Source organism: Sinocyclocheilus anshuiensis, unplaced genomic scaffold (assembly GCF_001515605.1).
Source record: "Sinocyclocheilus anshuiensis isolate Anshui unplaced genomic scaffold, SAMN03320099.WGS_v1.1 scaffold2965, whole genome shotgun sequence".
Taxonomy (NCBI): domain Eukaryota; kingdom Metazoa; phylum Chordata; class Actinopteri; order Cypriniformes; family Cyprinidae; genus Sinocyclocheilus; species Sinocyclocheilus anshuiensis.
In genome coordinates, this window is record NW_015536664.1 from 10,974 (window position 1) to 32,609 (window position 21,636).

A 21,636-nucleotide genomic window follows, 5' to 3' on the forward strand; every position below is an offset into this window, starting at 1 on the left:
GAATTCAGCTCCTGGGGGAGCTAAACACGCTCCGCCCAAGTGCTAGATTACCTCGGAAATCAAGCAAGAACGGGAACCGCTGCCACGAATGCGTCGCTATTCCCGCGAGAGGCGTACGCACTCATGCAAACGCTATCTACAAACTCGGGTAAATGGTGAAATACTCACATCCCCCTCAGTAGTCCCGCGAATGCATCACAATGAGCACAAGCCGCCTCCTGTGAAACGAGCGCGTTCAATTCATGCTTATCCCTCACAAGAAATAAGCAATGAATGCAGAGTGCATCCAACTCCCTCGAGAGCTGAGCGCGCTTGCTCTTCACCACACACACACAGCACGCGAGCCGTGTGAAACTGCAGGTATCAGAGCAAAGCTTCTGGCGAGAAACATGCACTCCTAGTCGTGTTTAGTTTAACGCTAACATAAACAAACGGTCAGTGAAGATGAAGAAGAGGATGACGTGTTCTCCCGGCGCCTATTTATACTATAGTCGCACCGGTAGTGACGTCATAGGCTGTCGCCGGCCAATGTTATTGTCGTTTTTAGATATATGCTTCAGACACCAGTCACACTGAAGGTGTTCCCCCTAGCGACCCCTAGAGGACGCAGTTCGAAGTTCCCTTGAAAGGGAACTCATTTCAAGCATAAGCCTTTAGATTAGTGGTTCTCAACCTTTTTGACTCAATGGCCACCGACTGTCCAAGTCAATAATTTTTTAATACAATTAAATCATTTTAAGTCAACCTGTTTGCTGAGGCCCCCAAATAGATCCACGTAGGGGATAACCAATCAGATAGTCTGTAAGAAACATGTATTTGGATAGTTGTGTCCAGACTTTTGACTAGTACTATTCACTGGCTGCAAAAATATCCATGTTTCATTGTATAAGACAGAGATATCTGAATAAGAGTGTTTATACAATGTTCTTATGGAAAGTTACAGTAGCACATGTGTCATTTACGCTACATTTAAATACATTTTGCCAAAGCAGTTTCATTTGTTTAGAAGAGGAGCTTTAATCTGTGGTTTACACGAGTTAAGATGTTTGGCAGCTTTTGTTGTGTAATGCCACTAAATGATGTGTGGGACTCCAGCTGTGTGTCATTTAGTCAGACACACACAGACGCTGCTCTGAACTGAATGGGCTGCTGATTGCTTTTGTATTATCCACAAAGACTGCTGTACTGTTGGGTGCTTAGTTTCTTAGAAAAGTTGTGTTCAATCTTTCTTTCTTTCTCTTTTTTTTCTTTCTTTCTGACTATATATTTATATGAAGTAAGTTTGTATTTAAAGTTGTGTGTGTGTGTTTTGTCTCTCTGTGTGTACCTGTGTTTGCAGTTCTCTCCTGCTGGTGACCTGATATTTGAAGTCTACTTAGAAAAAAAGCAGCCAGAGAAGTGCTGTTTAATCAAGGTTTGTTTCCCTCACTCTCACTCACTCACTGTGGTGTGTGTGTGTGTGTGTGTGTGTGTGTGTGTGTGAACCTAGAGGGTATTCTGCCACAGACTAAATCAAACTGCAGTTAATCAAAGGCATGTTTGATTTAATTGTGAGAGTAATTGTGTTTTATCAGTTGTCAGGGTAAACCTCAGTTAATAGAGGTTGCTTCAGAGTGTTTTTTTTTCTTCTCTTGACACTTCTTTGATATCTTCTATTCCTATTTTCCTCTCATTTCTCCTCCAGCAAAAGTAGATAAATCCTTATGCACAAGGAAATGAAGTCTTGAACATTTAAAACACTGAAAACAGAATGATACTGATGTCTGTCTCTATAAGGTGTCTCCTAACATGAGGTCGGACGAGCTTGCTGTCAGCGCTCTGGAGATGAAGGGGATGGAGGTCAAAGCTCAAGATCTCTGGACCACTTTTGAGGTCATTGAGAATGGAGAGATGGGTAAGGGTCCTGCTGCTGTTAAATCTTACAGTTACACTAAAACAATTGAAATCAAGATTTAAATTTAACTTACGGGTGAATTCTACATAAACTGTCTTTTTATAAGTGTATACCAAATTTTTAGAGCATTTAATGATGTTCCTCTAAGGCTTACACACACATTAAAATGCTTCAATAGCTAAGTGAATGCACATGATCAGTACTATTATTATTTCATGAGGGTAATGAGAAACTATTAACAGATTGTGATGCATTGGTGGGAGGGGGAGACAGGTGGTGTAAGAGTGATTTTTGCCAATAGTGAGCATTGTGTTTTTTTACAAATTACAACTTGATAATGGATCTATTTTGCACTTGAGTGTGTTTTATAATCATAGTCAGATTGACTGGCGATAATTACAAATTTGCACCACATAATTATGATGCTTGTGTGGAGGACAAGCCCTAAGCACAAAGGGTTGGGGGGGAGGGGGGTGTGTTCATATAATCTGTAAGTTATTTTTGAGCGAACTGATGTAAGAATATACAGTCCTGCGGATTCATTTTTGAGATTCTAAAGAGTCTTTTGTATGTTTGGCCATAAACATACTATACACTCGTACACAAACATTTACATAAACGTCCGCTCACCACATTGCAACATGCAGTCCATCAAACGTACTTACATGAATTGCGGACACATTTTGGAGCACAATGATGTGTGAAATAGAGCTTGCATTGCTAGAAGCTAGAAGTATTATCATATTTGCATGGTGCTTAGTTCTTAGAAAAGTTGTGTTCAATCTTTCTTTCTTTCTCTTTTTTTTCTTTCTTTCTGACTATTTATATGAAGTAAGTTTGTATTTAAAGTTGTGTGTGTGTGTTTTGTCTCTCTGTGTGTACCTGTGTTTGCAGTTCTCTCCTTCTCCTCCAGCAAAAGTAGATAAATCCTTATGCACAAGGAAATGAAGTCTTGAACATTTAAAACACTGAAAACAGAATGATACTGATGTCTGTCTCTATAAGGTGTCTCCTAACATGAGGTCGGACGAGCTTGCTGTCAGCGCTCTGGAGATGAAGGGGATGGAGGTCAAAGCTCAAGATCTCTGGACCACTTTTGAGGTCATTGAGAATGGAGAGATGGGTAAGGGTCCTGCTGCTGTTAAATCTTACAGTTACACTAAAACAATTGAAATCAAGATTTAAATTTAACTTACGGGTGAATTCTACATAAACTGTCTTTTTATAAGTGTATACCAAATTATTAGAGCATTTAATGATGTTCCTCTAAGGCTTACACACACATTAAAATGCTTCAATAGCTAAGTGAATGCACATGATCAGTACTATTATTATTTCATGAGGGTAATGAGAAACTATTAACAGATTGTGATGCATTGGTGGGAGGGGGAGACAGGTGGTGTAAGAGTGATTTTTGCCAATAGTGAGCATTGTGTTTTTTTACAAATTACAACTTGATAATGGATCTATTTTGCACTTGAGTGTGTTTTATAATCATAGTCAGATTGACTGGCGATAATTACAAATTTGCACCACATAATTATGATGCTTGTGTGGAGGACAAGCCCTAAGCACAAAGGGTTGGGGGGGAGGGGGGTGTGTTCATGTAATCTGTAAGTTATTTTTGAGCGAACTGATGTAAGAATATACAGTCCTGCGGATTCATTTTTGAGATTCTAAAGAGTCTTTTGTATGTTTGGCCATAAACATACTATACACTCGTACACAAACATTTACATAAACGTCCGCTCACCACATTGCAACATGCAGTCCATCAAACGTACTTACATGAATTGCGGACACATTTTGGAGCACAATGATGTGTGAAATAGAGCTTGCATTGCTAGAAGCTAGAAGTATCATATTTGCATAGCATATGTTTCTGGGCTTTCTGTTCTGTGGAGCTTGGCATTGAAAATGGTCAACATGTGACTGAAACGTTTGCCTTGTTTCATTCAGTAAATTGCTTATATTGTTCTCATCTCGCTTGTGATGCTTTGATGTTTGAGTGTGCGGACTTTTTACAAGCTCTTCACCTTTGGGAAACCTTTTTTGGTCTACGTACCTCAGTTGGATTTTTTTGAAGGCGCGGTGAGTCTCTGGCTGCTTCTCTGTTCTGTGGAGGCACAATCAATTGTGAAACAAGTCAGATGGAGATTTGCTTTCACTTATCCTACATATCATTTATCTCTGTGCTCAGAGCGGCCCTTACACTACAAAGAGAAGATTCTGGAGCAGGTATTGGAGTGGAGCTCTCTGGAGGATCCCAGCTCGGCCTTCCTGCTCATTAAGAAATATTCTGGTTCTAAAATGACAGATTCCAACTCAGGTACCAACAATAATGCACCCCAGCAGATCACTTTAAACTATGATTCACAGATTAAACAACCTTATTGTTTTATTACATTTACAGTCAGTGTTTAATTGTAGCCACATTCAAAGTTTAGCTTGTGGTTATTCTTAGAGCTGTGCTTAATTTTTTTTTAAATATAGATCTCATATTTTTCAGCCCTGTTATTATTCAGTATACTAAATGAACACAAGGAAGAATGATACTTTTTATTGAATAATTTTGATTTACTTAACATGTTTACATCTTTTTACTAAAACTTTAAAATGCCAATGCCAACATTTTCAGGTGAGTACCAAAATAGAACATTGAATTAGAGTTGAAAACAAACAGTTTGAACTGATTACCAGAAATGAATCAGACTTTACTATACCGCCATTTTCGCTATTGAGGTTTAAATAAGAGATGCTATTAAAACTGTACACATCTGTCTCAATTCTCTCATATTTATTGTATCATATGAAACATCCCACATGGAGACCCCTGTGTATATTTTCTGGTGATGACGGTAATAAATAATTAAATTTGAGTTTTAAATCCATTAACTGAATTAACTTTATGGCCAACAAACTCATTGCAAATGTATAATAAATCGCCTGATACATCGCCTAGCCCTAGTTACTATCAGTCATAAAGTTTTCTGATTCTGGCCTAATTTCATAACTTTTTAGAGTCTCTGTACCAATTTCCAGATAAATTTTCACTCTTGATGATAAATGGAGTAGTTGCTGAAAAGCATAGCAGGTTTTTTTTTTTTAGAAAGTACATTTACACTCTTTTTGGTTTCCTATTGAAACCATCAGTAACGGCAGCCAGAAATCATAATTTTGTACCTGCGCTGAGTAATAGCTTCTCTGCATGCCTCACTAAAGATATTAATATATATTAAGCAGCACTGTGATGCAAAGGTTTATTCATGTGGCAGGATCTGTATGTGCTAGACTCTCAAATGTGTTAAGCTGGAAAAGTGTTGCAGATGAGATTTCAGTTGCTTTTCAATGCAACTTCAGACATTTTAAAAATGTATGACACCTTGCTACAGTTTGAAGTAGCGAGGGCCGCACTGGTGCAGTGCTACAGTATATGTATGGCTTGTATGTTCTATCTCATAAATAGTTCATGGTATGACTCAATATGTTTTCTTTGTGGTGTTCTGTGTTTGTGACAGATAAACTGAAAGATTTCATTAAAGGAGAGCAACTCAAATTTAAAGACGGTTCTTCCAAACTGCTGTTGGGGAATAAGTTTCAGGACCGCTACCTGGTACTACAAGACAAAAAACTGCTGTTATACAAAGATATAAAAGTACGTCTCCTACATTTTCACTCTTAATTCCAAGTCTCCTCCTTTTTTAACAAATCAAAATGGCTTGCAAGGTCTTTAAGTATCTCTGCCCATGGTAATATGTAAATATCTCCATCCCTGCTGTTCATCGGGATCGACCTTTGCACAATATCTCTGTTTGCCAGCGGCCCTGCAGCAGTCGCCAGTTTACCAATTTTGATTTTCCAGCATGGCATTTCATATTAGCTCTGTTTGTTTTCTTAGCATGCATTTGCAGATGAAATGGTAATTAAAAAACACAGCGGATGTGAAATTACCTGCTTTGTGCCAATCGCAGGGGCCCGCTTGTAATAAGCGTGGAAGAAAAAAAAAAAGAAACAAATAAACCCATAATGACTATTTTCATTTTGAATTAAAGTAATGTGGGACTTCTCATACCCCCTGAAATGAGTACAGTGATTTAAACGACTGCAGTCTGTTAGGTTCTCTCTCTGTAATATCTCCTCATACTTGCTTTATTCACTCTGTGCACACGCCGATCTGCTCTTCCTCAGGGGCACACGCTCCGTGAGCTAAGACACAGTCTCCTAAAGAGTGCAGGATGTGTTAATAACTGATATTTGAGCGAAGTGTGGATGTGTGTGTGTGTGTGTGAGAGAGATGGAGGGAAGGCATAGAGGCGAAGGCACTCTGAATGAAGGCTGTTCTTTCCTTAATTAGTGTAATTTCTGGCTGCTGCGGAATATTCAGCTAATTATCAAGTGAAGAAGGTGGGAATTGGCTGTGAAGCAGAAATTTAATTGATATTCCGATGCCTTTGTTTTCTGTTTCTTGCTTTTTTTGTAAGTTAGGATTCTCGGTTAGATCTCATTTTGCCGTCGTTGATGTGTTCGCCTGCGCCGCTCGTGTTTTGCAGTGCATTACGTACGAAGTACATCCCTTCCAGGCAAAAACACAGTGTTGTCGGCACATGCTAGTTTACACGATGCCCTTGGGCTTCCAACAGCTGTAAACAGGAAATTGCCGTTTTTTCCCCTTTTGATTCAAGTGGATGAGCTGGGGGAAATAAGGCAGCATTTTTTTTCTTTCACACTACTTTTCTGCATACTGTATGTGAACCAGTTTTGGTGGTGCTGATTGTTTGGAAAGGATTTTAATAGATATATTGCATTATTACCTATAATAAAGCAGCATTAAGCATGGGCTAGGTTGTATGTACTGTAAAATATGAGTAAATACAGAATTATTTTTTAATAAAAGCCCTGTGTTGATTTTGAAACATGTGCTATTGTTTCCACAGAGTACCAAACCAGAAAGAGAGGCTCCATTAAAGTCTGTTAAATGTTACTTAGGGCTGCGAAGGAAGTTGAAGCCAACAAGCAGGTAATGGTCTTTATCTAGTGCTCTACCCATAAAAACCATTTAAAGCAATTATTTATCTTTCATATTTAGAAAAATATGAAAATGTGTAATTAAGATCGATTCATAAGTGTTCTGACATTAACTCTAGGTTCATGTTCAAATGAGCTCCGAGTTCAGTCTTTATCTCTTGTGCCAAACATGCAGAGCTGCTTGGTTTAGTGCCAAATGTCCCCTCAGAAAGATGACTATCACAGTCAATCTGAAAGCAGATTTAGATCTCACGATTACAAAATTCATTAAATGTAATTTAGCAAATACACTGTACTACTGTATGTTTTTCGCTCTCCTGCTGTGGAAATTGTTAACTGGATTTGTTTCATTTCAATAATGTTGAGTTTTTGTAATTTATGGCTGTTGTGTAATTTATGAGTGCGCTGAAGGTTTTTTTTCTTTTGGCTAATTATCATTTATTCACAATTTTCCTTGTGAATGTATCCACAGCATGATTCTTGCAATAGCATTTACCCTTAAATGGCTTTCAATCTGTTTTTAACATTATTTTATTTTAATGTTAATTTGAGGTATTGACATGCATTTTGCTTTTGTTCATTTGAGGGTGTTTCTTCAACTATAGGCACTTTTCCCTGCTCTAGAAAATTAACTCTCTCAAATTACATTTCCACACTCTCATATTTACTTTGTCTACTAACAAATCCCAACAGTGGACATACAGTATATGCATCACAGGAACAGTCATGAACATTTCTACCACATTTCAAATCGTGTATTTTGTTTGATAACATTCTGTGGTGGAAATGACATTTTACAAATTTTTGGAGCCTGCACATGACATGCAGGGAAAAGGCCCAAGATAATGTGGTCATTAATTAAGAATTTGTTCCACGAAAAAATGTGTGGCTATAATTTAGCTAAATTAAAACAAGGGAACAAATGAATACATCATGCACAATTTAACTAAAACAAATGAATAATATGTGGCCACAAATTAGTAAGTTGTGGGAACGAATTTGTGGCCACGATTTAACTAAATTAAAACAAGAAAACAAAATAATGAATAGAACGTAGACATGTTTTTTCTAAAACAAGGGAATGATTTGATCAAAGGTGGCCATGATTTAAATAAAATCAATTCATACTTGGCCACGAATTAACAAGTCATGACAACAAATTCTTAATTTGTGGTCACAGTGTCTTATTATTTTTTTCGCATGTGATGTCACTGGCTCTCTTCTAAGGCTAATTTCATAGATTGATTTTTTTTTGCAACCTAATGTAAACACAATTTGGTAATATTTTCACACTTATGGCAAAATGACTTCACAGCTTAATTGGAAAACAAAACAAAATGTGATGTGAATTTATCACATGTAATATTTTCCTTGAATTATCATATTTCATGTCAGTCAAGCTCTTCACTGACACAAGCCTGGTTTCCGTTACAGATTTGTGCAAAACTTTTGCGATATTTTCTAAATGTCGATAAAAAACTATTGCGAAAATGGCGCGTTTCCATCAACCAATGTTGTGCGACTAAAACGTAATTTTTTGCTCTAACGCTGCTCTACCTATACTGTTCAGAACTGTGCTCATCGATGTGACAATTTGTCTCTGGCCAAGCATTTCATCCATTAGGTTGAAATACTTGAATTTTATTTTCCATTTCCCACAAGCACCACTTTTGCAGAGGTTTCTCTTTTCTTAAATATACTTCTGTTTGAGAGCTTTCCATATGGAGCGTAATATTTGCCATGGTTTCTGGAAGCCTTTGTTTCTCATATCTGCTCCGATAAATTGTGGAATTTCTTTGTTGTTTAGAATCCAGTATTCCCGTAATTCTTTTGGCTTTTATGAGTTTAATAAAGAAATCTGTCCCATCTTCTTTCCAAACAAACTGCACCATATTTAAAGAATGATCATGTGATTTTTACATACAACAGGTGACCTGTAAATGTGAAAAAATGCAGTTTTGGGAAACATTCCTTTTTCGAATTGCCTGAAAATACACCTCATGCCAGCGATATACGTGTTTTTTTTGCGAAATTGGTGTGTTTCCATTAGGCGTATTTTCAATTCACAATTTCAGTTTGCACAGTTTGAAGGGTAATGGAAACGCAACTATTGTTGTCTCCTTGGTACACAGGTACAATAACTTTTGATGAAACTTATATAAGCAAAAGTATTTGTTGTGTTGTGATGTCAAAAGTGGGAGACCGTTGTAATCATTTATATAAATAATATAAATGGTTATATTAATATGTACTAAATGGTTTATTTTATTGTTTCATGAGATAAAGTTTTAAAATCATATTTTTGTACTGGGTTTTCAGAGTAAAGGCATAAAATGAATATATAAAAGGCAATAAAAAAAATAAATAATAGTAAAAAAAAAACACCAGGGACAAAGTGCCAGAGGTTGAAGAAACATATTTTGATGCTCATTACGTGACCAGTTGTGTGAAAATAACAGCTGTTTGTCAGCCACAGTGATTAAAGTGCTATGTGCGAGGTTTAGAGTATGAACCATGAATTGAATAAACTAACGAGAACTAGGTTTGCAAAAAAGTTACATCTCTAAGAGTGTAAAGTATAGCAGGACATGTAAAGATGATAAAATTATCTTACACAAACAAAATAGTTAATCTTTTCTATTATGCTCGTCAGCTAGCTATGAAAGTTAAGCTGAATTTAGCACTTTAGAGGTTCTCAAGGGTCAGACTGTGTGTGCAGCCATCAGGAAAAGCTGAATATTGCTGTACATTGATGTGGAGAACCTGAATGAAATGCTGTGAAACTAATGGAATACTTTTTGTTGTTGTTTTTCTGACTAATTTTCAACAGTTGGGGATTTACTGTTTATACTGAAAAGCAGCAGTGGTAAGTGCAATTAACTCTGTTCCTAATTGCACAGTCAATCACACCCTTCAGCACGGTTTTCAGGAAAAACTTTGATCTGGAACTGAATAATAGATTATTTTTTTAAATATTTCAGCCCGAAACTTGCTAAGGTTTTGCACAGCGTAGTACTTGAGCTACAGAACTGCATGACTGAATTTCAAATAGGACACTTTGAGTGCTTCAGTGTTCTGAATATATGCCTTTGCGTCCTCCCTGAAAAAGGTATTTCTGCTGTAAAGGGAATGATTCTCAGCAGGACTGGGTCACCTCCATTATCAGAGTGAAGGTGAGCTTTCTTCATTTTCTAAGTGCTCATAATGTGCAGTTAACATTATAAAAAATCTCTTTACATGCCCATTTGTAACAATGTCATTTTTAGATGGATACTGTTCCACATCTGGAACTTGCCGCTTATTTCGAATTTAGCAACCAAAAATTAGGCATTTTTCATAAATCCATAAAGTTCCATGATATTAATGTTTATTTTTTTTTCTTTTTGGAGTAGAAAGTACCTTGTAAATACCATAGTACATGAATATGGAGAACATTGTATTACAATCTAATACCATTGCAGTACTTCATTGTGAAAAAGTGAATCAAATGTGTACTTGTAGTGTACTTCAAATTTTAAAGGTAAATTTTTTTTTTAAATGCACTTGCAGATAATGTTAATACAATAAAGGCCACTTAGGTGTTACATTACATTTAAATCATGGTTTTAATAATCTTTTTTTATCCGGCTTTAATGAAGTACACTTATTTTAATGAGTTGACTAACTTTCTAAAGAATATGTAAAGTACTTGATTATATTATAACTGTAGTGTGTTATTCAGTATTACATGTAAAGTTAATATATTTCAAATGGACTAAATTGGGTTACACTTTATTTTAAGGTGTCCTTGCTACAGTGTAATTATACATTTAAGTACTGAGTAATATTAATTAACTATGTGTACTTACTATATGGTTAGGATTAGGGTTTGGCGTAGGGTTACGTGCATGTAATTATGCATAATTAATTGTTATTATAATAGTAAGTACATGTAACGTGTAACAAGGACACCTTAAAATAAAGTGTTACCCTAAATTGCAGATTCATTATTACAAATGTGTAATTACAAGTATAACTAAATACAACACATACATGTTTCAATAGAAGTATATTTGGTGTTATATTAGTTTTCCATCAATGACTGCCAGTACACTTGGCATTAAACTTAACCATAACCATATTTAAAAAAAAAACGGGTAATTATGAAATTACATAAAGATGTCCATAACTGGGTCAAAATAGCACTCTAAAGTTCAGCTGCATTTCATGTAAATTTAAAATGTATTAAATTTTAATCTAATTGCAATTAACATGCTGTTAAATATCCAAAAACATCACATTCTTTTCACACGTAAGTCTCTCAGTGTTCTATTATTTCCGTCATTGCTATTATTAGTATTCACAAGTGTACTTCTCTTTCATAAGGGCCATGATACCCCTATAGTCCTTTATTTTAACGCTGCATTTCCTTTTTCCCAGAGAAAGTTAGATGAAAACTAGCCCTAAGAATTGAGGGAATGTTTTCAAGGTCATCCTTCATGAGTATAAATCACATTATCCGGGAAGGTCTTTTAGCTGAAATAAGGTCATGCAGACTGCCTCAATAACACTGGTTCCAGCAGACTCTTCTTTAGACAAGCCGGGCGCTACTACACACAGAGGGCCTGACTCAGCTGATTCACTGCTAATAACTTAAACCAAAGGCAAGAGATGGCATAGAAGTACTGTAGTAGATGATTTAGCCATTGTTTAGATCCCTCCTCCAATCCTCTAACCCTCTCAGATTTTTCCTTCCCCTCTCTACGGTCTTAATGCCTCATCCTTATCTACTTCCCACAGGTTCACTATTTTCATTGTCGAGGTTTATTCTTGCTTTTGTGGCTTTGAACTGATACGAGGAAGAAAAATAAAGCACTTCGGTTCTTTATTTTTTTTCCTATTCTGGGAAGTTGGGCGCAGAGAGGTGCTGCAAGGATTCTCAAGCGGCAGAGTAAACGAGGAGTGGAGGGCATGCACCATAATTCAGTGTACATATTTTTGTGTCTCATTATTACATATACTAAAAGTAATAATCCATGCAGGTAGATTAATTGATACTCTGTGCACTGAGACTCTTCTAACCTCTCGCTGCTTCCATTTCACCCAGCATTCTGCTTGGCATTGTTTCCATAGAAACTGGCGAGCAGTGCTGGGTACGTAAAGGAACAGGCAGATGAGACCTTCTGCTGCTAAAATGAGGATGTAGACGTGAAGAACAACTCAAAGGCCATAAAGTCACAGTGGAAAGTATGAGCTGTCTTAGTGAGTGTTCAGCTCAGGAATAGGTCCAAAATGTTCCAGCACATTTGTTCCTACATCATTAAGGTCAAAAAGTTAGTGTTAGTTAGAGCTGCTCGAGAATATATGGAAGTTTTAAGTATTTCACTTGCCTGAGACTTGAAGCTTAAAAAGTAAGGGACATTTTTTTGTATGAAACTATTTCTTCCAAAGTTCCCACTGTCATGGAAAATATCAGGCAAAAGTCTGACTTCCAGGCCTAGAAATGTCATGAAAATTCATAAAGTCCTAGTCAATATAATTGCAGTGCTTGTAAGGCAGTGCTGTAATGATATTCCTCAAACATTATTATAAGGGAGTTTACTAAATAATTTCAGCATTTAATGTGTTGTTTTTGTAAACTTGTAACTTTTATGAGTTCGAAAATGTAGAATGCTTAGCATTCAAAAGGAAGTGATGATTTTATATATTTTAAAATGTAATTTATTCCTGATGGCAAAGCTGATTTTTTAGGAGCTATTACTCCAGTCTTCAGTGTCACATGATCCTTCAGAAATTATTCTAATATGTTGATTTGGTGCACATGCAAGGTCTTTAAGTATCTCTGCCCATGGTAATATGTAAATATCTCCATCCCTGCTGTTCATCGGGATCGACCTTTGCACAATATCTCTGTTTGCCAGCGGCCCTGCAGCAGTCGCCAGTTTACCAATTTTGATTTTCCAGCATGGCATTTCATATTAGCTCTGTTTGTTTTCTTAGCATGCATTTGCAGATGAAATGGTAATTAAAAAACACAGCGGATGTGAAATTACCTGCTTTGTGCCAATCGCAGGGGCCCGCTTGTAATAAGCGTGGAAGAAAAAAAAAAAGAAACAAATAAACCCATAATGACTATTTTCATTTTGAATTAAAGTAATGTGGGACTTCTCATACCCCCTGAAATGAGTAGAGTGATTTAAACGACTGCAGTCTGTTAGGTTCTCTCTCTGTAATATCTCCTCATACTTGCTTTATTCACTCTGTGCACACGCCGATCTGCTCTTCCTCAGGGGCACACGCTCCGTGAGCTAAGACACAGTCTCCTAAAGAGTGCAGGATGTGTTAATAACTGAAATTTGAGCGATGTGTGTGTGTGTTAGACTGGGAGAGAGATGGAGGGAAGGCAGAGAGGCGAAGACACTCTGAATGAAGGCTGTTCTTTCCTTAATTAGCGTAATTTCTGGCTGCTGCAGAATATTCAGCTAATTATCAAGTGAAGAAGGTGGGAATTGGCTGTGAAGCAGAAATTTAATTGATATTCCGATGCCTTTGTTTTCTGTTTCTTGCTTTTTTTGTAAGTTAGGATTCTCGGTTAGATCTCATTTTGCCGTCGTTGATGTGTTCGCCTGCGCCGCTCGTGTTTTGCAGTGCATTACGTACGAAGTACATCCCTTCCAGGCAAAAACACAGTGTTGTCGGCACATGCTAGTTTACACGATGCCCTTGGGCTTCCAACAGCTGTAAACAGGAAATTGCCGTTTTTTCCCCTTTTGATTCAAGTGGATGAGCTGGGGGAAATAAGGCAGCATTTTTTTTCTTTCACACTACTTTTCTGCATACTGTATGTGAACCAGTTTTGGTGGTGCTGATTGTTTGGAAAGGATTTTAATAGATATATTGCATTATTACCTATAATAAAGCAGCATTAAGCATGGGCTAGGTTGTATGTACTGTAAAATATGAGTAAATACAGAATTATTTTTTAATAAAAGCCCTGTGTTGATTTTGAAACATGTGCTATTGTTTCCACAGAGTACCAAACCAGAAAGAGAGGCTCCATTAAAGTCTGTTAAATGTTACTTAGGGCTGCGAAGGAAGTTGAAGCCAACAAGCAGGTAATGGTCTTTATCTAGTGCTCTACCCATAAAAACCATTTAAAGCAATTATTTATCTTTCATATTTAGAAAAATATGAAAATGTGTAATTAAGATCGATTCATAAGTGTTCTGACATTAACTCTAGGTTCATGTTCAAATGAGCTCCGAGTTCAGTCTTTATCTCTTGTGCCAAACATGCAGAGCTGCTTGGTTTAGTGCCAAATGTCCCCTCAGAAAGATGACTATCACAGTCAATCTGAAAGCAGATTTAGATCTCACGATTACAAAATTCATTAAATGTAATTTAGCAAATACACTGTACTACTGTATGTTTTTCGCTCTCCTGCTGTGGAAATTGTTAACTGGATTTGTTTCATTTCAATAATGTTGAGTTTTTGTAATTTATGGCTGTTGTGTAATTTATGAGTGCGCTGAAGGTTTTTTTTCTTTTGGCTAATTATCATTTATTCACAATTTTCCTTGTGAATGTATCCACAGCATGATTCTTGCAATAGCATTTACCCTTAAATGGCTTTCAATCTGTTTTTAACATTATTTTATTTTAATGTTAATTTGAGGTATTGACATGCATTTTGCTTTTGTTCATTTGAGGGTGTTTCTTCAACTATAGGCACTTTTCCCTGCTCTAGAAAATTAACTCTCTCAAATTACATTTCCACACTCTCATATTTACTTTGTCTACTAACAAATCCCAACAGTGGACATACAGTATATGCATCACAGGAACAGTCATGAACATTTCTACCACATTTCAAATCGTGTATTTTGTTTGATAACATTCTGTGGTGGAAATGACATTTTACAAATTTTTGGAGCCTGCACATGACATGCAGGGAAAAGGCCCAAGATAATGTGGTCATTAATTAAGAATTTGTTCCACGAAAAAATGTGTGGCTATAATTTAGCTAAATTAAAACAAGGGAACAAATGAATACATCATGCACAATTTAACTAAAACAAATGAATAATATGTGGCCACAAATTAGTAAGTTGTGGGAACGAATTTGTGGCCACGATTTAACTAAATTAAAACAAGAAAACAAAATAATGAATAGAACGTAGACATGTTTTTTCTAAAACAAGGGAATGATTTGATCAAAGGTGGCCATGATTTAAATAAAATCAATTCATACTTGGCCACGAATTAACAAGTCATGACAACAAATTCTTAATTTGTGGTCACAGTGTCTTATTATTTTTTTCGCATGTGATGTCACTGGCTCTCTTCTAAGGCTAATTTCATAGATTGATTTTTTTTTGCAACCTAATGTAAACACAATTTGGTAATATTTTCACACTTATGGCAAAATGACTTCACAGCTTAATTGGAAAACAAAACAAAATGTGATGTGAATTTATCACATGTAATATTTTCCTTGAATTATCATATTTCATGTCAGTCAAGCTCTTCACTGACACAAGCCTGGTTTCCGTTACAGATTTGTGCAAAACTTTTGCGATATTTTCTAAATGTCGATAAAAAACTATTGCGAAAATGGCGCGTTTCCATCAACCAATGTTGTGCGACTAAAACGTAATTTTTTGCTCTAACGCTGCTCTACCTATACTGTTCAGAACTGTGCTCATCGATGTGACAATTTGTCTCTGGCCAAGCATTTCATCCATTAGGTTGAAATACTTGAATTTTATTTTCCATTTCCCACAAGCACCACTTTTGCAGAGGTTTCTCTTTTCTTAAATATACTTCTGTTTGAGAGCTTTCCATATGGAGCGTAATATTTGCCATGGTTTCTGGAAGCCTTTGTTTCTCATATCTGCTCCGATAAATTGTGGAATTTCTTTGTTGTTTAGAATCCAGTATTCCCGTAATTCTTTTGGCTTTTATGAGTTTAATAAAGAAATCTGTCCCATCTTCTTTCCAAACAAACTGCACCATATTTAAAGAATGATCATGTGATTTTTACATACAACAGGTGACCTGTAAATGTGAAAAAATTGCAGTTTTGGGAAACATTCCTTTTTCGAATTGCCTGAAAATACACCTCATGCCAGCGATATACGTGTTTTTTTTGCGAAATTGGTGTGTTTCCATTAGGCGTATTTTCAATTCACAATTTCAGTTTGCACAGTTTGAAGGGTAATGGAAACGCAACTATTGTTGTCTCCTTGGTACACAGGTACAATAACTTTTGATGAAACTTATATAAGCAAAAGTATTTGTTGTGTTGTGATGTCAAAAGTGGGAGACCGTTGTAATCATTTATATAAATAATATAAATGGTTATATTAATATGTACTAAATGGTTTATTTTATTGTTTCATGAGATAAAGTTTTAAAATCATATTTTTGTACTGGGTTTTCAGAGTAAAGGCATAAAATGAATATATAAAAGGCAATAAAAAAAATAAATAATAGTAAAAAAAAAACACCAGGGACAAAGTGCCAGAGGTTGAAGAAACATATTTTGATGCTCATTACGTGACCAGTTGTGTGAAAATAACAGCTGTTTGTCAGCCACAGTGATTAAAGTGCTATGTGCGAGGTTTAGAGTATGAACCATGAATTGAATAAACTAACGAGAACTAGGTTTGCAAAAAAGTTACATCTCTAAGAGTGTAAAGTATAGCAGGACATGTAAAGATGATAAAATTATCTTACACAAACAAAATAGTTAATCTTTTCTATTATGCTCGTCAGCTAGCTATGAAAGTTAAGCTGAATTTAGCACTTTAGAGGTTCTCAAGGGTCAGACTGTGTGTGCAGCCATCAGGAAAAGCTGAATATTGCTGTACATTGATGTGGAGAACCTGAATGAAATGCTGTGAAACTAATGGAATACTTTTTGTTGTTGTTTTTCTGACTAATTTTCAACAGTTGGGGATTTACTGTTTATACTGAAAAGCAGCAGTGGTAAGTGCAATTAACTCTGTTCCTAATTGCACAGTCAATCACACCCTTCAGCACGGTTTTCAGGAAAAACTTTGATCTGGAACTGAATAATAGATTATTTTTTTAAATATTTCAGCCCGAAACTTGCTAAGGTTTTGCACAGCGTAGTACTTGAGCTACAGAACTGCATGACTGAATTTCAAATAGGACACTTTGAGTGCTTCAGTGTTCTGAATATATGCCTTTGCGTCCTCCCTGAAAAAGGTATTTCTGCTGTAAAGGGAATGATTCTCAGCAGGACTGGGTCACCTCCATTATCAGAGTGAAGGTGAGCTTTCTTCATTTTCTAAGTGCTCATAATGTGCAGTTAACATTATAAAAAATCTCTTTACATGCCCATTTGTAACAATGTCATTTTTAGATGGATACTGTTCCACATCTGGAACTTGCCGCTTATTTCGAATTTAGCAACCAAAAATTAGGCATTTTTCATAAATCCATAAAGTTCCATGATATTACTGTTTATTTTTTTTTCTTTTTGGAGTAGAAAGTACCTTGTAAATACCATAGTACATGAATATGGAGAACATTGTATTACAATCTAATACCATTGCAGTACTTCATTGTGAAAAAGTGAATCAAATGTGTACTTGTAGTGTACTTCAAATTTTAAAGGTAAATTTTTTTTTTAAATGCACTTGCAGATAATGTTAATACAATAAAGGCCACTTAGGTGTTACATTACATTTAAATCATGGTCTTAATAATCTTTTTTTATCCGGCTTTAATGAAGTACACTTATTTTAATGAGTTGACTAACTTTCTAAAGAATATGTAAAGTACTTGATTATATTATAACTGTAGTGTGTTATTCAGTATTACATGTAAAGTTAATATATTTCAAATGGACTAAATTGGGTTACACTTTATTTTAAGGTGTCCTTGCTACAGTGTAATTATACATTTAAGTACTGAGTAATATTAATTAACTATGTGTACTTACTATATGGTTAGGATTAGGGTTTGGCGTAGGGTTACGTGCATGTAATTATGCATAATTAATTGTTATTATAATAGTAAGTACATGTAACGTGTAACAAGGACACCTTAAAATAAAGTGTTACCCTAAATTGCAGATTCATTATTACAAATGTGTAATTACAAGTATAACTAAATACAACACATACATGTTTCAATAGAAGTATATTTGGTGTTATATTAGTTTTCCATCAATGACTGCCAGTACACTTGGCATTAAACTTAACCATAACCATATTTAAAAAAAAAACAGGGGTAATTATGAAATTACATAAAGATGTCCATAACTGGGTCAAAATAGCACTCTAAAGTTCAGCTGCATTTCATGTAAATTTAAAATGTATTAAATTTTAATCTAATTGCAATTAACATGCTGTTAAATATCCAAAAACATCACATTCTTTTCACACGTAAGTCTCTCAGTGTTCTATTATTTCCGTCATTGCTATTATTAGTATTCACAAGTGTACTTCTCTTTCATAAGGGCCATGATACCCCTATAGTCCTTTATTTTAACGCTGCATTTCCTTTTTCCCAGAGAAAGTTAGATGAAAACTAGCCCTAAGAATTGAGGGAATGTTTTCAAGGTCATCCTTCATGAGTATAAATCACATTATCCGGAAAGGTCTTTTAGCTGAAATAAGGTCATGCAGACTGCCTCAATAACACTGGTTCCAGCAGACTCTTCTTTAGACAAGCCGGGCGCTACTACACACAGAGGGCCTGACTCAGCTGATTCACTGCTAATAACTTAAACCAAAGGCAAGAGATGGCATAGAAGTACTGTAGTAGATGATTTAGCCATTGTTTAGATCCCTCCTCCAATCCTCTAACCCTCTCAGATTTTTCCTTCCCCTCTCTACGGTCTTAATGCCTCATCCTTATCTACTTCCCACAGGTTCACTATTTTCATTGTCGAGGTTTATTCTTGCTTTTGTGGCTTTGAACTGATACGAGGAAGAAAAATAAAGCACTTCGGTTCTTTATTTTTTTTCCTATTCTGGGAAGTTGGGCGCAGAGAGGTGCTGCAAGGATTCTCAAGCGGCAGAGTAAACGAGGAGTGGAGGGCATGCACCATAATTCAGTGTACATATTTTTGTGTCTCATTATTACATATACTAAAAGTAATAATCCATGCAGGTAGATTAATTGATACTCTGTGCACTGAGACTCTTCTAACCTCTCGCTGCTTCCATTTCACCCAGCATTCTGCTTGGCATTGTTTCCATAGAAACTGGCGAGCAGTGCTGGGTAGGTAAAGGAACAAGCTTATGAGACCTTCTGCTGCTAAAATGAGGATGTAGACGTGAAGAACAACTCAAAGGCCATAAAGTCACAGTGGAAAGTATGAGCTGTCTTAGTGAGTGTTCAGCTCAGGAATAGGTCCAAAATGTTCCAGCACATTTGTTCCTACATCATTAAGGTCAAAAAGTTAGTGTTAGTTAGAGCTGCTCGAGAATATATGGAAGTTTTAAGTATTTCACTTGCCTGAGACTTGAAGCTTAAAAAGTAAGGGACATTTTTTTGTATGAAACTATTTCTTCCAAAGTTCCCACTGTCATGGAAAATATCAGGCAAAAGTCTGACTTCCAGGCCTAGAAATGTCATGAAAATTCATAAAGTCCTAGTCAATATAATTGCAGTGCTTGTAAGGCAGTGCTGTAATGATATTCCTCAAACATTATTATAAGGGAGTTTACTAAATAATTTCAGCATTTAATGTGTTGTTTTTGTAAACTTGTAACTTTTATGAGTTCGAAAATGTAGAATGCTTAGCATTCAAAAGGAAGTGATGATTTTATATATTTTAAAATGTAATTTATTCCTGATGGCAAAGCTGATTTTTTAGGAGCTATTACTCCAGTCTTCAGTGTCACATGATCCTTCAGAAATTATTCTAATATGTTGATTTGGTGCACAATAAACATTTCATATTATTATCTGTGTTGAAAACAATTGTGCTGCTAAATATTTATTTGGAAACCATTATACTTTTTTGTCAGGATTCTTTGAAGGATAGAAATTTGAAATTACATTTATTTGAAATGGAAATCTTTTGTAACATTATAAATGTCTTTAGTGTCACTTTCGATCAGTGATTATTAATGTACCGATCTTAATAAAAGTATTAATTTCTTTAAAACTTTTGTACAGTAGTGTAGACATTATGACAAGTTTCTGTACTTTTGCTGTCTTGCAGACATTGGTGTTTCCTTAAGGTTTTCTTTAGTAATGTTCACCTGTAAAATATTTGATTGGCTAGAAATTGCCCTCTCTGTTCCTTTTAGCTCAAACAGTAAAGCATGGCTCTAGCATCAACAAGATCATGGGAATGATTCCTGCATAGACTGAAAAAATAAACCTTCAATGCGATGTAAGTTGATTAAGATAAAAGCATCTTGCAAAAGCTTAAACGTAAATGTGTTTGCAGCATGACGGTGACTTATGGCCTAGGGACCTAAAGCAGAGCACTTCGTTACCTTATAACCTGAGCAGAGGAAGAACATCCACTTACAGCACGGCAAAGACCAGCACAGCCAAACACCAGAGAGAGGTCAGCACTAAACCTGCTCTACACTCACATAAATGTCACAAATACTCAAAAAGCCTTTTCACTTAATGTTGTTTAATGAATGTTTTGCTTCATTGAACACCTCTAAAGACCAGCACAGTGTGCAGTAGATCAGCCCTGATCTCCATCTTTGTTGTCAGTTGAACCATATCCATGTCAACTTGTCCAGAAAAAAATGGTTGTTGGAATTGGGCATCAAGTTTATTCACTGCATACAAAACAGCCTTTGAGTCCTATAGCCATGAATGTCCATGTACTTTTCCCCCGTTCTGCAGGCTAAAGGGAAGTCAGTCGTCAGTACAGGTTCAAATAGACAAAACCAAATGACCACAGATGAGTTCAACCAACAGGACTCGATGCATAAATTGGCTAGCGGTGAAGGAACTCTGTGTGTCTCCGGGCTTGAAATGGTGATTGATGAGACACTCCAGTCTTCCTGTAGACTATCAATTCAACAAGACCCCAGCGCTCTCACCCAGCTATCACAAAAGAAAGCTGTGGTGCCCATCAGAAGTGTGCAGTTGCCACAAAACCTCATTAATGAACTAAATACTGTTCTCAACAAAACAGGACACTCTCCGAAAGAAGGCAATTAAGAGTGACAGAGACAGAAAGACCAGAGTCTTGTCTGTTGCACTTCCATTGTGCATGAGGGAAAAAAAAGACCCACAAAAATCAACCCACAAAACACTGTTGCCTATCAGTAAAGAAGTCAGACATACTGCAATTTTGATCGAGTGTTTAACATAGAGGGACATGGAGAGTTTGTACACTCTTAAGAAAAATGGTTCTTCGGCTAATTAATATTAGTATATTTACATAATATCAGTATTATTATATTATTATTTTATATATTTATATTATTTTTTATATATTTATTTAAAATAAATGTGTTTTACAACAACAGCATGTTATGTGAATTAGGTGCTTTTTTATTGATGTGAAATTGTAGCAAAAATGTCAGTGCTCTAAACAACAAGCATTAGCTGAATATATTAATAAATGACAATTGACAAAGTCATGCCATCATTGTGTTAATGTTTTTTTGTGACTGGGTATGTTTATGCATAAACCCAAGTAATAACTCAGAAATTCTAACAATATGGATTATAAATTCAGTATCTCTATTAATGAATTTCCTTAGCTTAAAAGGATAGTT

The 21,636-nt window shown here is 35.9% G+C and overlaps 1 protein-coding gene across 1 annotated transcript in view; it reads left to right on the plus strand.

The window, feature by feature from the left end:
* Positions 1–21,266, plus strand: part of LOC107654417 (arf-GAP with Rho-GAP domain, ANK repeat and PH domain-containing protein 2-like) — a gene marked incomplete at its 5' end in the record, with an annotated part of 31,548 nt that extends 10,282 nt beyond the window's left edge. The window contains 9 exons of the mRNA XM_016441466.1: positions 1,340–1,414; positions 1,777–1,894; positions 4,095–4,223; positions 5,413–5,549; positions 6,829–6,911; positions 9,750–9,785; positions 10,029–10,092; positions 20,337–20,459; positions 20,753–21,266. Coding sequence (XP_016296952.1) covers positions 1,340–1,414; positions 1,777–1,894; positions 4,095–4,223; positions 5,413–5,549; positions 6,829–6,911; positions 9,750–9,785; positions 10,029–10,092; positions 20,337–20,459; positions 20,753–21,073 — 1,086 coding nt within the window. The remainder of the gene's footprint in view (positions 1–1,339; positions 1,415–1,776; positions 1,895–4,094; positions 4,224–5,412; positions 5,550–6,828; positions 6,912–9,749; positions 9,786–10,028; positions 10,093–20,336; positions 20,460–20,752) is intronic.
* Between the last annotated feature and the right edge of the window lie 370 nt (positions 21,267–21,636).